Raw genomic sequence first — 15909 nt, 5'->3', positions numbered from 1 at the left:
TGACAAGTCCTACAATCATGCCAATTCTATAAATATGTCAGAATATTGTAGCATTTGTTTTCTAACAATTCTTACCTGCTCTGACAAATACAATTTGTGAATTGTCTGTAAACAGCGTTTCATGAACATGACAATGACAGATAAAGTATATAAGATCGATAGCAAATTATTTCTTCTCATTCATTTTATATTTTTATAAAAGTAATCAATATAAAACAAGCTGATCGGATGATCTATAATGCACACTATTACTGAATTTGTTGAGATTAGTAACCACCATTAGAAATTCAATTATGAACAATGAGAAAATTAAAGTTAATTCTAAATCTGACTAAGAAAGCAATAACATTCCTATCAACAAATATAGGCTTATTTTCAGAGGAAGCATCCATTTTTTTTTTATCAAGGACCCATCAATAATTTCATCAATTCTTGGCAAACTGGCTGCTCTCATGAACTGTGGGATGATTTCAATAAGTGATATGCATCAGCAGTTAAGTGATACTGAGCTCCATTTCCATCCAGTGTAAGAACACATAATAATTATTTTGGGTCAAGTGTTTCTTTTTGTTTTGTGCAGCAACTCTCCTATTTTGCTCATTATATTTTCAGCTGATGTTCCACTAATACGAAATTTATCTATGAACACAAACTCACTGAAAATGTAAAATTTAGATTTATTCTTTCTTTACACATCTTTGTCCTTCGTGGTATCCCCCTAATCATTACTTTCTCTACTGCTGCTAGTACTTAACATAACTTACTCAGAATAAAGTATTTCCCTCAAATCCATACCAATATTTAATAGCCCCAATTACAATATAGCCCAACAACTGCAACAATAAATTGTCAACTTCCTATGACATACAAAACACGAGGTGTCAGAATTTCATGACAATTCTACAAATATGTAGAATTGTCAACAAATGAATTGACCTTTTCTGTTTCATAAAATGAAATATGTCAGAAAAGTCTTGACAAATTATAAAATTTTGCCTGTTATGGTAAAACTTTTATGAAACAGGAATCTGACAATTTGTCACGATTTTTCCTAACGGACGGAATGTTTTATAAAACAAAAATTTGACAATTAGTAGAGTCGTCATTTGTTACTTGTCTGAATGACATATTTACAATTGTCACGTTTTATGAAATAGGCCCCTGGTTGCCTGCTAAACATCTAAAGGTGCATCTACATGGTTCAATTTTCCATGCGTTTTTGCATGCAATCTGGGGAGAATATTGAAAGAATCAAGTTGAAAACGAACATTCAATTAAGATGTATGCAGATTTTGTGTCTACACGGTGCGCTGTGTTGAATGTCATCTTCACTACGTACATACTATATAATAATTAATAAATATTAAATATCAATGCAATACTTAGGCCTACTTGATACGCAAAATTGTGGTTGAACACTCCATAGGCATTTGTATTTGCGATAATCTTCAATAAAGCTAATCGTACTTGCCATCATTTTCAGCTTTAAAAGGTCCACCATCACCAAACAAAACAATTTTCAGTTTATTCAAGGCTACCTAGAATAACCAGCTGCTCACTACATGCTGCTGTTGAACGAAATATGCACAACATACCCACCGGCAACAGTTAGCTTTCAATTTCCGCATGCGCTCTCATTTTTAATGGAAAAATTATGCACAACTGAATGCGTTTCGTTCACTCTTGCATGCATTACTGAATGCGTAAAAGTTGAAAGAAAAGTTGAACTGTGTAGACACACCTTAACACTGTCTTGACGTCAGTAGTAATATATTTGGTGACGTACGTTAACATTCATAAAACTTCGAAAAGAATCATTATACGATATTTTCTGCTCCTTAACATTCATTATGTTGTAGCTCCTATGATAATCAATCGTGCTGTAATTTTTTAATTGATCGCTCAATGTCTTAGGAAGACAGAAAAAAATCCTAAATGAAAATTTTTTTTTGAAAATTACGAAAAAAAAGGTACCAACTTCGATGTGATCTGTTCAGAATAGATATTTACACCTTCAAAAGTTGATAGGCGGTAAACATTTTTGTTTTTTACGTTAGATGGGGGTTCAAAGCGAGAGAAATGTTGAGAATGAATGAAAATTACTTCTAAAAGTGGTCGCTACTCAAAATCTTTACTGATTTCTAAGTTGTGGCGAGTTAAACAAAGGAGCGTTTTCACTTGGCATAATACTCTGAATCAACCTTTTTATCTGTTGGAATCGCAACGAAAAGTACTTTCCTAAGCCTTTTTGTACTTCGGCCTAAATATTTTATTCATCTTAAGCTGTTCTAAGTAGATGAATGTCATTCATAGTGGTAAATTTCAAACAAGATACCATATTTTAACATCGAATTAGGCCTACGGTAAACTTCATTCACGTCCACGTTATTCGGCCAGAGATAGCAGGTTCCACTATTGAAATAACGTGAGGTGAATGACTCTGATTGACTCTTTCATCAATGATGTCAACATAGCATTAAACATTTAGCGGGTGACGAGGGTACAAAAACTCTCTTATTTCAATCTACATATTTGAGATTCATTACAATGATCATAAATTAAAGCATAACTAATCGAATATCTGCAAATGCATACCACAATGCAACTTTGTTTTATAGTTAAATCAATAAGTCACAGTGAACAATGCCTTGCAAGATGATTTTTATAATAATGTATGCTAAGCCAATTACAATTCCACTTTATTACCAAAAATTATTTTAAAAAAGTGACAGGCGATATTTACATCCCACCAATTGCATGACTATGTCTTTATTTTTTGGGTTGTTATTTTATTAATTTTATATTATATTGTACTTAATTTCAATGTGAGGATTGTTATTGTTTAGTCAATTGTCCTTAGGCAGGTTTGAATCTTATAAGTGACACCCACAAGGCATCACTCATGAGGCAACTAAACAACAGATAATGGGGTAGGGTGGTCAGTTTCTTCCCCCCTTCATTGCATACACCGCTAACTAGCAACATATTACACTAATCAGACTTCAGGTAATGAGAGAATTATGAGGATTAAATGATATTAATAAAATACTGGTACTCTGTTGTAAATTATTTATTGATAGAATATTATGATATGACTGTGCAGATAATATACAGCACGAAATATGTTCGATTAATTTATACTTTAGTTATTTAGCAATTTGAGACTTCTCCCTCGTATGATATGGACTCAACCTATGCTTTTCTTTGTTTAGTTACATTACGTCACTACCTCCTGCTTGTAGCTATGCTCCTGTTACAAAGTCCGACAATGTGTGCTGTTATCTTGTCACTAAAAGTAAAGTAAATCCGTGGTGCTACAGTCCATAAAGGGCCAAGAGCAACCAGCTGGCTGCTGGCCTCACGTACTCATGCCGAAGCAGAAGTGGACGATTATCCATCCAGAATGGAGATATCGTGTGATTAATATGATGATCCCTCCAGCCGTTATAGCTGGTTTTCGAAACAGGATTTTCGCACCTATCGTAGCTCCCCAAGTACATCAGAATGCTGGGTGGGCACCAGTCCCATACACTGGCCGAAATTTCATGAAAAAATTTCTTCCCTCGTGAGGACTCAAACCAGCGTGTATTCCATAACACGAGTCCTAGGCAGGATGCCTTAGACCACGAATCCACGGTGCGGGACTATCTTATCACTACTAACTGAAATTTTTCAGTAACTTGAAAGTATGGAAAATGGTACTCTGAAATGTGAAAATCAGTAGGCCTATCTGTATATGCGAAAATGTGTGACTTCAAAGATGGGGGACATATCAAAAAAAAATTATCAACACGACTTACAATTACCAACAAAGAGAGATAAAATGCAATTTATTAACATTATAGCGCACTCAATTGTTTTCATTCGATGGTAGGTTAGAGTGCTAATGAACATCGATAAATACATCCTCCTTACACTGAGGAACTTCGAAATAAATTGCAAAAAGAAAAACTTGTTAAAAAAAAAAAATAAAACTAAATTTCACGAATGTTTTTCGATAATCGATTGTTTTCATTCAACAGTGACAGATTTAAGGCTGACATCCTGATCCTCAGGTCATAAATGATAAAATTGCTAATGAATTTTTTTTTTATTTTGCGTAATTACATTTTCTAATTTCTGGTTGAGTGCAAATGAAGGCTTTAAAGCCTTAACTCTGCCAGATAAAATAAAGCATTATTATTATTATTATTATTATTATTATTATTATTATTATTATTATTATTAATGAACATCGATAAATATGTCCTCACGCTATAGAATTTCGAAATAAATTGAAAAAAAAAAAGATTTTGAAATTAAGTTTCAAAAACTTTTTCGTAAATTTGGTTCGAGTCGTGAAGTTTTTTTTTTGTGATAAACCCCAAACTCGTGGTTTGTCGTGACTTCAAAAACCTTCGGACAAGGTCAAATATTGTTTCCCTTAGATCTCAAGTTACATAGAGTTTTTCAAAATTAGTTAAATTCGTAGTAATGAATTATTCCAATTTCTATTTATCACTTCATGACGCTAAAGTTATCTGTTACACATAAAATGTGACTTCTTTTCCGTTTGTACCTCCAATAAAGACGTAATCAGGTCAAAAGTTACTTGTTGTATTAAATTTTTGTCTGTTGTAAACACAACTTAATAAATCGAATGACATTGAAAGTAAGTTATTGAGTTGTTTGAATTCTGAATGGCAAAGTAAACCAATACTTCTCAGATATTAAAGCAAATAGCAGCAGCACTTAATTTAAATATACACAGTAAAGGCCGTTCTCATTGTTACAAATCAAGTTACCATAAACATGGAGTTGTAGTTCTCAGTACTGTACATCTAAAAGAATAATCAGTTTTTCAAAATGTAAGGTACCATAACACATTTTTCTCCTTGATAATGTTTAGTACTGTACTTAGTTGCAGGAAGTTCAAACTATACACCAAGGAAAAAAGTAAACATCAATTAGCTCTCCATATTATCTCCACACGTTTTATGCACTTTTTCCAACTACTGACCATTTATCAATAATACTAAGATATTCAATAAACAGAGAGAGAGAAGTTTAAAATAATTCAGTACCTGTATGTATTTTATAAATCTATAACTTTCATCACTTTTCAATACATGCTATTCACACTACAACGATTTTCCAAAGAGTCATAATAAATAAATTCTTTAACTTTTCATCTTTATGGTACTTTACCTGCAGATGGTTGAGATTTATATTTTTTCTTAACATGTGAGGATGGATGTCTCCACTCCATGTTCTGCCTCCTAGACTCTGGTTCGAAATGTATGCATCCATGTTTCATCACACGTCACAATTCTTTCCAGAAACTTATTTCTTTCAAACAAATAATAATCCTTCAGATCACAGATCACAGCACAATCTAAGCCTCGTTTCTTTGTTTTCATCTGCAAGTTCCTTTGGAAACCATCTAGAACTAGATAGTTCTGACGGTTATGGATAAGTGAATGCTCAGCCCCCACACTTAAATTAAATTTTAAAGTCATATCTTGAATAGTTATCCCCTGTTTTCCCAATCATCTTATCAATACTCTTTTCATGCAATGGCACTGAAACTTCAACTGGTCTTCCTAGACACACTTTGTTCAACCATTTTTAAACTTATCAACCCATTCATAGAAATTGGCATGGTTCATAAAATTGATGCCATATTTTTTTTACACATTATTAAAGAGATATCTACAGATTTTAAACCTTCTGTTACAAGAAAAGTAATGCTGATAATTGTTCAATTAGTGTGCATATCACGTGGACACAATATCTTTCACAATTAATGTATTATATGTGTTGGTGCATACTGTGCAACAATAGCAAAAAGTTGCCAATGTATTCACAAACATGGTACATAGCAAAGCAAATTATGGTGTGTTACATCATTTGTCTGCTTAGTTACTGAAGGGCTGAGGTAGTAGCCTACCTACCGAAAAAGTGAATGTCCAAACTCACTGATGAAAACACTATCTGATGAACTTCCTAACCTGCAGTAAAATATCTATCGAAAAATTTCCTTAGGTGGTGGAACAAAAAAGTGTGTCCAAGACTGGAAGGGATCATAACAATTTTTCAATAGTTACAGTAAAATCACTCACGAGTAGATAGAGCAATGTGCTGAGTAGTGTTACGCAATAAAATCATATTGCTTATCTAAGTCTTAGTCATTAGAATAGAAAAACAATGCTTTTATTATTACTTCTTAAAGCTCACGTCTTTTTTATTTTTATGCTTCTCATTTTTTTAAGTTTCTCAGTCCATACAATACTGCTCTGCAATGATGAGTTCACCAAGTGGTGAAATATTGGATAATGGGTTTGAATACGGACTTATTTTCAGCGATGGTACTGAAAAACGCATCAATCATTGTAAAACTACATAAATAAAATGCATCAATCATTGAAAAACTACGTAAATAAACTGGATAATATTGTGGCAGCCGAGAGTCGATCACGCGTCCCACAGAGGGCGGGGCGCGCGAGAAGACAGGCGACGCAGCAAAGGACGCTGCAGCCACGCAAACTGGAGGGGATGGACGTAAGGGGAACGAAGGCATGCTGGGCCACGGCAGAGAGGGGGAAGTAAAGCGATTGCGAGAAGTTTCAGGAAGCATCATCCTCTCGGCATCTGTAAATTGTTCGCGAAATCGTAGTTTCTGGAAACTATGGTTTAGTGATAAATAGGAGACGCGAAGAAGGAGCCAGTCAGTTGTTGGACAGTGAGTTCAGCTTGTGAACCAGCAGTCTAGGGTTCGACACGCAAGTGAACTAGAGCAGCGTCCAGGCGGAAGCAACACAGTTGGAAGTCTCGAGTTCAAGTGCAGTGGACTGTCTCCAGAAGTGTTGAGTTCGAAGTTCAATGGATTGTCTCTGGAAGACTTTGGTTCGATATACGGTGAACTTGAGTGAATGAGCTAGAAGAACTAGCTAAGGCAAACGAACTGACAGTTTTGTTTTGTAAATAGTGCTTTGTGAACATTAGTTGAGATTAGCAGTACATTGTTGTTCTCAATAATCCAAGTGAATAATCATTGTCGTCTGTGGAGTGCAATAACGAATACTGTGTTGCTGTGTGGAGTGGAAATCCCATTGTTGACGGGAGTGTTTAAATTCAATTATAGAAAGTGATTATTGTTGTGACAATAAAAGTTACATTATTGTTTGAATTAAAAATTACAATATAATAAAACAATTCTCCACACAAATAAAAAGGATAAAATAGCACTAATCAAACTGGAGACAAGCCAAGACTGTCTTCATAAATATCTGAAAAGAATATGATTTTCTATAAATCAATTGTGCACTCCCTGCAACAACAATGTACCGGTAAACTCCTAATTCTTAATACTTGTGTCCAGCTATAAGCTGATTACATGATGTCCACAGTAAATCAAATATGCAATTTTCCATAGCTGTGGACTGGTAAGAATTTCATGTAGCTAGTGGTTTTTCATTCTTTCCTGCAGTTTATGGTTAGTTATTACAGTGAAAACAACTATGAATAAAGAGCATTTACTATATGGCAGAAATCTCAATGATAGTCAGCAATAGAGATATAACTTACTCGGAAACAAAGAGGAAAATTGGCATGAGCATGTCCCGAAGATGATACATAATTTCCTCATAAGTTTTACGCGTTTTGCAATAAATTAGTTTATTTATCACATGAATAACATTGTACTGCTCATAGTTCAATTTCCTACTTTCAAAAGACATACATATAACACAAAAGGTACTCTTTATAATTCCAAAAGACATTACCGTTGTGGAGTAGTGGTTAGCATATCTGACTACGAAATTAGCGGGCCCAGGTTCGAATTTTGGTTGAGACAAATTGCCTGGTTGAGGCTTTTTCCTCAACCAATTCAAAGAAAATATTGGGCAATTTTTGGAGTTATACTCTCAGCTCATTTCATCATCATTAATTTCAACTTCATCTATCATCATTCAATAGTGTCATATCACGTGGTGATGCAGCAGGATGTAGTACTGTGAACCTGCATAAAGATGGCAACTTTTGAGGATGATACAGAATTCTTAGACAGACGCAGGGCGTTAACTGAAATGAATAGTAAGCACAATAAGTCTCAGACTATAGTGCAAGCCTCTGGATCCCTTCTTCATAAGACAGAAAAAGATGTGGTGGTGGTGGTGGTGGTGGTGGTGGTGGTGGTAGTGGTAGTAGTAAAATTAATTGGTAGTAACAGTAATAGAGATGGTGGTATAAAGTAGTAATAGTAGTAGCAGTGGTGGTGGTGGTGGTGGTGGTGGTGGTGGTGTGGTGGTAGTGGTAGTAGTAGTAGTAGTAGTAGTAGTAGTAGTAGTAGTAGTAGTAGTAGTAGTAGTAGTAGTAGTAGTGATAGTCGTAATATTGTAGTGGTGGTAGTAGTAGGAGTTGTAGTAGAGGTGGTGATAGTAACAATACTAGTGATGGTGAAAGTAGTAGTGGTTGTTATAGTAGTAGCAGTAATAGTAGAGTGGTGATAGTAAAGTTATAGTAGAGATGATGGTTAGTAGTAATAGCAGTGATTGTGTTAGTAACAGTAGTAGCAGATGTGGTGGTGGTGGTGGTGGTGGTAATAATAGTAACAGTAGTATTAATAGTGATTGTGATAGTAACAATAGTAGCAGATGTGGTAGTAGTAACAGTCAGTGATGGTGGTGGTGGTAGTAGTAGTAGTAGTAGTAGTAGTAGTAGTAGTAGTGGTGGTGGTGGTAGTAGTAGTGAGTGTTGTGGTGGTGGTGGTGGTGGTAGTAGTAGTAGTAATTGTGGTAGTAATAGTAGTAGCAGATGTGATAGTAGTAACAGTAAGTGATGGTGGTGGTGGTGGTAGTAGCAGTGATTGTGTTAGTAACAGTAGTAGCAGATGTGGTAGTAATAACAGTAAGTGATGGTGGTAGTAGTAGTAATTACAGTAGTAGTAGTAGTAGTGGTGGTGGTGGTGGTGGTAGTAGTAGTAACAGTAAGTGATAGTAGTAGTAGTAGTAGCAGCAGTAATGATTGTGGTAGCAGCAGTGGCAGTAGCAGTAGTAGTAGTGATTGTGGTGGTATTAAACCCACAAACCTTGGATCTAAAGGCCGGAATGGTAAATGAGATCATCAAGGGTAATGCCATTGGAAAACAACAAGCAAGCAGTTTTATGTTCACTTCTTTCTTGGTGCATAATTTTTAATTTCTATTACTAACTATTCCAGAAAAAAGTATTATGTTGTCTTTTATAGTCCGAGAGAGTTGGATATTTATTAATTTATACTGAAATTCACATTAGTTCCATGAATTATTAGCAGTCTGACGTCTATAATACTCCACAATATAATTTTGTAACTATGTGTGTTACAAAAAAATTCATACCATTAGCAAGAATGACTCAAAGAATTTCAGGGGATGTATAATTGTAATTGTTGGCGGAAAACAATAGATGCCACCTTAAGAAAAAAGAGAAAAAAAGCCTCTTTCCTCTCTTTCGCTTGTCATTGTGGCATTGCTGCATAGAAGCAAATTGTGTTAAATGGTGTGAATGTTTACATTTCAACTCAATGAGCATTCTGTAGCATTTAGAGAGTTATGGCGAACCGACAGGAACACAGTTGGTGTGTATTGGAATACCATAGCACACGGAGTGTAGTGAGAGTTCAACATGCCTTCAGATGGGAGTTTCAACATGTGGCAGCTATTGGCAAGACGATTCTGAGGTGGTATAATACACACCAACTACGTTCCTGTGGATTCGCCATAACTCTCTAAATGCTGCAGAATTCACACTGAGTTGAAATGTAAACATTCACACCAATTAACACAATTTGCTTCTCTCCAACAATGCTACAATGACAAGCGAAAGAGTGACAACAGCGTATTTGTTTTTCTTTTTTCTTATGATGCCATCTATTGTTTTCAACCAACAATTACAATATTACACATCCCCTGAAATTCTATGAGCCATTCTTTCTAACGGCACTGGTATGAATTTCATATATGCATAGTTACAAAATTATAGCAGTTTATAATCATGGAATGTTTCTGTGAACACACTGTATAGTATACACAAACTCGCGAATACCTACTTTTGTATTCATTTGAGAGACATTAATTTCTTATAGTGTCTTGTATGTACAGATACGGAAATAAAATTTGAAGCTCACTTATTGTATGAGTTTTGCTTACAACACACTGTGCATGTGCAATGAATAAGAGCCCCTGTATATATGCTATTGTGGACAGTCATGCGAAATTGTTGCCTACATACAGGTGGACTCCCATTAAGACTCGCTCCAAATTTTAATTCGGCATCTGTACAGACGCACTATATATTATCAGGAACAAAGTTAACATTGATATTTCCAAGACTTAGACACTCTTGGCCATTATGTCAATGACATTAAATTATTAATAATGTAGCACTTTATGTAGGTACACTACATAAATTAAGCATAAGCACATTCATAAGTTGCATCTGCATGGTTCAACTTTTCTTTAAACTTTAAGCATTCAAACATTGCATGCAAGAGTAAACGAAACACATTCAATTGCACATACTTTTTTCCACTAAAATGAGAGCGCAAGCGGCAACTGAAAGTTACCCATTACCGGTGAGTATCTTGTGCATATTTCATTCAACAGTAACATGTAGCGAGCAGATGACTGTTTTAGGTGGCTGTGAATAAACCGAAAATTGTTTTGTTTGATGATAGTGGACCTTTTAAGCTGAAAATGGTGGCAAGTATGATTAGCATTATTAAAAATAATCGCAAATACGAGTGCCTATAGTGTGTTCAACCACAATTTTTCGAATAAAATAGGCCTAAGTATTGGATTGATATTTAATACATACATACATACATAAATGTTCTGTCCATGGGCAGGTCTTTCACTGCAAACCTAGCATTCTCCAATCTTTCCTTTTTTCTGCCTTCCTCTTAGTCTCCGCATATGATCCACATATCTTAATGTCGTCTATGATATTTAATAGTTATTAATATATATATATATATATATATATATATATATATATATATATATATATATAGTACTTCTACATTCTCAAAAACAGGAAGTCTGATCAGTCACATCTTGATATTTTGGTACACACTATATATCTTTTTATAAAAATAGTATAGGTTTTAAAGGTGATAATAAAAATATACAAATTTTATGAGAATACATGCTGTCAGCTGACAAGCAAACATTCAGGAGTGTCAAATAAAAATGTTGAATTTCTATTTTAAAATACATTTAGAATATATATATTCACCTTCTTTTCCACCCAAGCATTCTTATTTTCCGCCATATTTGCCATTAAACAAGATACTGCTAACGCAATATTGCGGTAGTAAAACAGGCAGAAAATCGTCTTTCTTGTACACAAAATAGTCCAGTCGAGTTAAATATTCTCGATATTCACATCATCCCGCAACATATTCAATGCAGTAATGATAATTTACAAAAAAGTGTGTGAAACACAATTTCTGTGTGCACTAACGCACACCTGATAACAAATACTGTTTTGCACATATGGCAGTTCCCTTCTAAATCTTTGAAACAATAATCAGTGGTGCTTTGGAAATGTCCTTCTCTTCTTGTTCCAATCCAGCTAACACCCATCCGTACTGATGGGCACGCTCAAACCTTGGAGACAGGAACTGTTCAAATGCCAAAGACTGTAGCTTCAATATGCTGTCACGTTGTTATAGAGTGCAGGATGAATCGTCGAAAGCCACATTGTGAGACATCTTCCATATCATATACTTGTACATTCAGAAGAAATAACGATCTAAAGATTGTAGTTCATACGTAGTATTCGAAGGTATAATCTTTATTAACAGATTTTCAGGATTGTGATGCTCTTCCTCCAGTATTTGTGTAATATACTCTTTATTATTGTGGACGCCATAAGAATCAAGCAAAAGCAGGTTGCGAATACTTGAAAATGGAAGAAATGCTTCTTTTAGAAATGAAGCGAATAATTGCTGTGTCATCTTACCTGATGAATCCATTTAACAATTAAATTTCCTGCTTTAAACATCTTTTCCTGAACATTAGAACTACCACCATCGAACTCATGGAGCATGACAAACAATTTTGGTAAAAGTTTTCCACTTCGTGACATTACGGGCATGATGGTGTATAAATGTGTCGTTGCCTCATTAGACTGCATTCTGCCATAAACATTGTCTATTCTTTTAATTTCTAATGTCCTTCCCATAGGTATTTTCTTATTAAATCCACATTCATCAGCATTATATATTTGGTCATCATAGAAAGTAGTCAATAGTTTCACTGCATTCACTTCTAAAAGATTGCATTATGGCATCATGCTGAGCCTCATCCTGTATTTCTTAGTTTGTTACAAACGATGCCACTTTCCAACTAATTATATTATAATGCTGTTTGAAGCTGAATACCTTGCTTTGAAGACATCCATTCCTAGTTCATGTGCTTTAACCATAGTGATTTTCTTTAAATCACGATCTTTAACTATTTCTTTCATTGATCTCCATTTCATAAATTCATTAAATGTGTATTTATGCACTTCTTTAATCTGGTCTAGGAGTTTTTGGTGATGTTCAACTTGTTCTTTCATCTTATACAATTGTCGTTCATTTGTAAGTCAAGTAAAATGATGTTTCATGAACGACCAGGTTCTGTGGTTGAACTTCTGTCTATGATGTTTTGGAGGTCCAGGAAATAACCAGTAGTTAATCATTTTAATCTTCTCTTCAAATGAAATTTCTCTTGGTTTTCTCTCTGGAGATGGTGTGTATTGTGATCCAGATTGCTGTGAAGTACAGGATTCATTACCTGTTTCATTGTCAGAAGAAGATCCTGATTCTAATATTCTACGTTCTTGTTCATAATACATACAGTCTTCTTCTTCAGGTTCATTTACTTCAATATCAAGAGTGCAGTCTATTTCAACATTTTCCGATGCAAACATTTTAATCACTCTGTGCATTTCATTTGCCAATTCTGTTGGTTTTTCTGTAATTTAAACTGTCTGCATAGCCTTTGTCTTGAAATTTTGTCACAAGTATTCTAACTACATTTAGAAAATTCATTTTGACACACAAGATAACAAAACAGGTTCACCTGCTGATGATCTAATATTGTCATCTTTAAACCATTAGAGCACTTATTGTAATTCTGCCCGGGTTATAAAATTCTGGTTAACTATTAATATAAGTGTGATGCATCAGCTAGTGCAATAAAATCTAACATTTTTATTTGACACTCCTAAATGTTTGCTTGTGAGTTCAAAGTAACTACGATAATTTATCTGATAAAATACTGACACGTGGTGACATATTACTCCAAAATCATGCACAATTTTCTTTAGAGTCAGAAAATGCAATATTCTAACACAAATACAACTTCATATATAACAGAAAATTTTAATACTTACAAGAAAATATATTATGAAGATTTGAAGTGTCATATTAGAGACAAGCAAGATTAACCTGAGTGGTGTGGATGCAGGTGCAGACTTAAAAAGAAATCGAAAGTGCTGTAGAGAATAAGAAAATCAACCAACAAGAGTAACTATCTGCTTCAGGGTCCATTTTGAAAACACAATATTTAGACAAATTAAAATAAAAAAAGCCTAATTTTATAAACGTGAACTGATAATGAAAACTGCTTTACTGCGTAATATGCATACTTTACTAGTAAATGCAATGGTACGAGTTATAAAACATGCATACAATGAACTAATAAAACAGACCCTGTATTAGATAGCAACAAAAATACTCACTATAGTAGAATGACTACGAAGATCCCACCAATGCCACACATGGCTTGCGCCCACCAGCTGCATGCAAGAAGCATCGAGAATTGTTATATATAATTAAATATAGTAACATCCCAAATCTCCTTTCTGGTTTAAACTCTGATCATATAAATTTTGACATTAGAACTGTAAAATTCACAACACACAATCTTACAGAATTACATAATAGAATTCTCTATATTGATAATCAATGGTAAGTGACCTGATATGTCAAAGAATGACCATACGAAATTTTGAAAAAGTATAATTGACGGCTTAATGTCAAAGAACACTAACTCCAAAATCACAACTTTACAGGAGAGCCAAAAAACAGTTTAATTGTGTACATTTTCTTATGTTACTGCTTTAATTTAAGAGATATGTTGATAAAATTTAAACCATAAATATAGAATATAACCCTAAAGACAATACAACATATATTTTCTAGAAATATTTAATATTGTCTTAAAAATGAAAACATTTTGGAGATAGTGTTCTTTGTTACTAACATGAAGTGTTCAATTTAGTAGATAGTGTTAAAAATAATGCTAAAATATTGAATTTAAATACTTTAACAAAATAATTATAGGTCTATTTGACAATGCAAATTAATAAATTTAACTTATTGTGGTGAGCAGCAATTATCATATTTCTTCGTAAAGGAACATTATCTAAACTCAGAACATATCAGCATTATTATAAAAGTACCAGTTAATATTATTTATAAAGCATAAAAGCATAATATTATCATTATTAAATCAATTTATACTATTATCTGAAATAATAATTTTAACAGTGCACTTATAAAATAATAAAAGAGCTAAATTATCTTCATTTTTACATTGCATTTTAGAACAACAGTGTTTTTAAATAGTTGCTAATGTTAATTTACCACAGCTGATGAGGGGTTTGGACGAAAAAGTTATTTAATTAATGATCAATTTATTTTAAAAAATGGCAAAGCCTACAAATTCAGTTGATTTAAAAGTCTGTCTGCACGTAATGAAAAAAAAAATACACACTTAACTCAGATTTTATGCCCTAAATTACATTGAATAAAATTATAATCTGAATATATTATATTTTATTTGTTTCAGTATTTTATGTTTTGAATAGTATCAATAATCACACCTCTCATATAAAAAATTAAAATGTCCTTTTAACTTCATAATCACTCATTGCTCTTCATTTTGAGTATTTTCTACTACGATTTCCTGTTCTCCATTTTTAAACTGTTTTAAAGAAATGGTAATTTCCTGGTATAATGTTCTGTTTACAAAGTTGCAATACATTTTTCATTTTCTAATCTTGTATATTTTCAGTGCCCCATGATGCTTTTAAGCTGAAGATTATCCAGCCTAAATCCACGTGTAATCTTCCTCTGTATCTTGAATTTATGGAATTCTTCATCATAGTTGTATTTACAAAATACGTGTTCCTTGTCACTTTTCCGATACTGGAACCACACTATATCCAGCCATCTTACAATGTTTCCATTAGTGTCAACTTTCTTGTTCTTTATTAATGTCTCGTACATCATTACATCACTCTGTTCTACTTCTATTTTTGATACAACTCCAACTATAGCATACCACCCTGATGGATCAAATATTTCTATACATTTTGCTTTTTTTTTTTTTTTAATGTGTGCGTGGACTGTGTCCATTTGTGAATATCCTGGTTAAAAAAAAAATATGTTCAATTTGAGGTACGTCCAAAACATTCACAGCATAGGGGAGCATGGTTGATATAAACACATTCCGGTTTTGTCCTCCACAGGTATCGGACATGAAACAGAACCTTTTACCATTCTGCAATTTTTTCATTTGAGGAAAGAGACATAATGCTACCTTTGCAGCTCCCCTTTCTGCAATTCCCTCGTTCCATATAAAATTTTCTGCTGTTCTGTTGGCTACATCATACACGATCAAATTATATACAGCTAATCTACGTTTATAAAACACTCATTCCATTTTAACATTGGACTGTAGTGCTCAGTTCGAAATCAAATTTAAAAAAAGTAAACATCGTTTACTGATGCCCTGATTTTGTAATCTTTTTTTTACTATACGAGCTGCTTCTTTTCTTTCAATGTGGGACTGATGAACTGCCTCCATCTCTATCTTCTTACGTTCACACATGTGAT

At 33.8% G+C, this 15909-nt stretch overlaps 1 protein-coding gene across 3 annotated transcripts in view; it reads right to left on the bottom strand.

The window, feature by feature from the left end:
- Window positions 1-15909, bottom strand: part of LOC138710529 (transmembrane protein 268) — a 92146-nt gene that overhangs the window by 15302 nt on the left and 60935 nt on the right. For 2 of the 3 annotated variants that reach the window (XM_069841495.1, XM_069841494.1), the window contains exon 8: window positions 13749-13805. The exons of the other annotated variant lie outside the window; for it this stretch is intronic. In XM_069841495.1, the coding sequence (XP_069697596.1) occupies window positions 13762-13805 (44 nt within the window). In that variant the 3' untranslated portion in view covers window positions 13749-13761. The remainder of the gene's footprint in view (window positions 1-13748; window positions 13806-15909) is intronic. 3 annotated transcript variants of the gene reach the window in all.

This window comes from Periplaneta americana, chromosome 12 (assembly GCF_040183065.1).
Source record: "Periplaneta americana isolate PAMFEO1 chromosome 12, P.americana_PAMFEO1_priV1, whole genome shotgun sequence".
Lineage (NCBI taxonomy): Eukaryota > Metazoa > Arthropoda > Insecta > Blattodea > Blattidae > Periplaneta > Periplaneta americana.
This window is presented reverse-complemented; position numbering and strand designations above follow the sequence as displayed.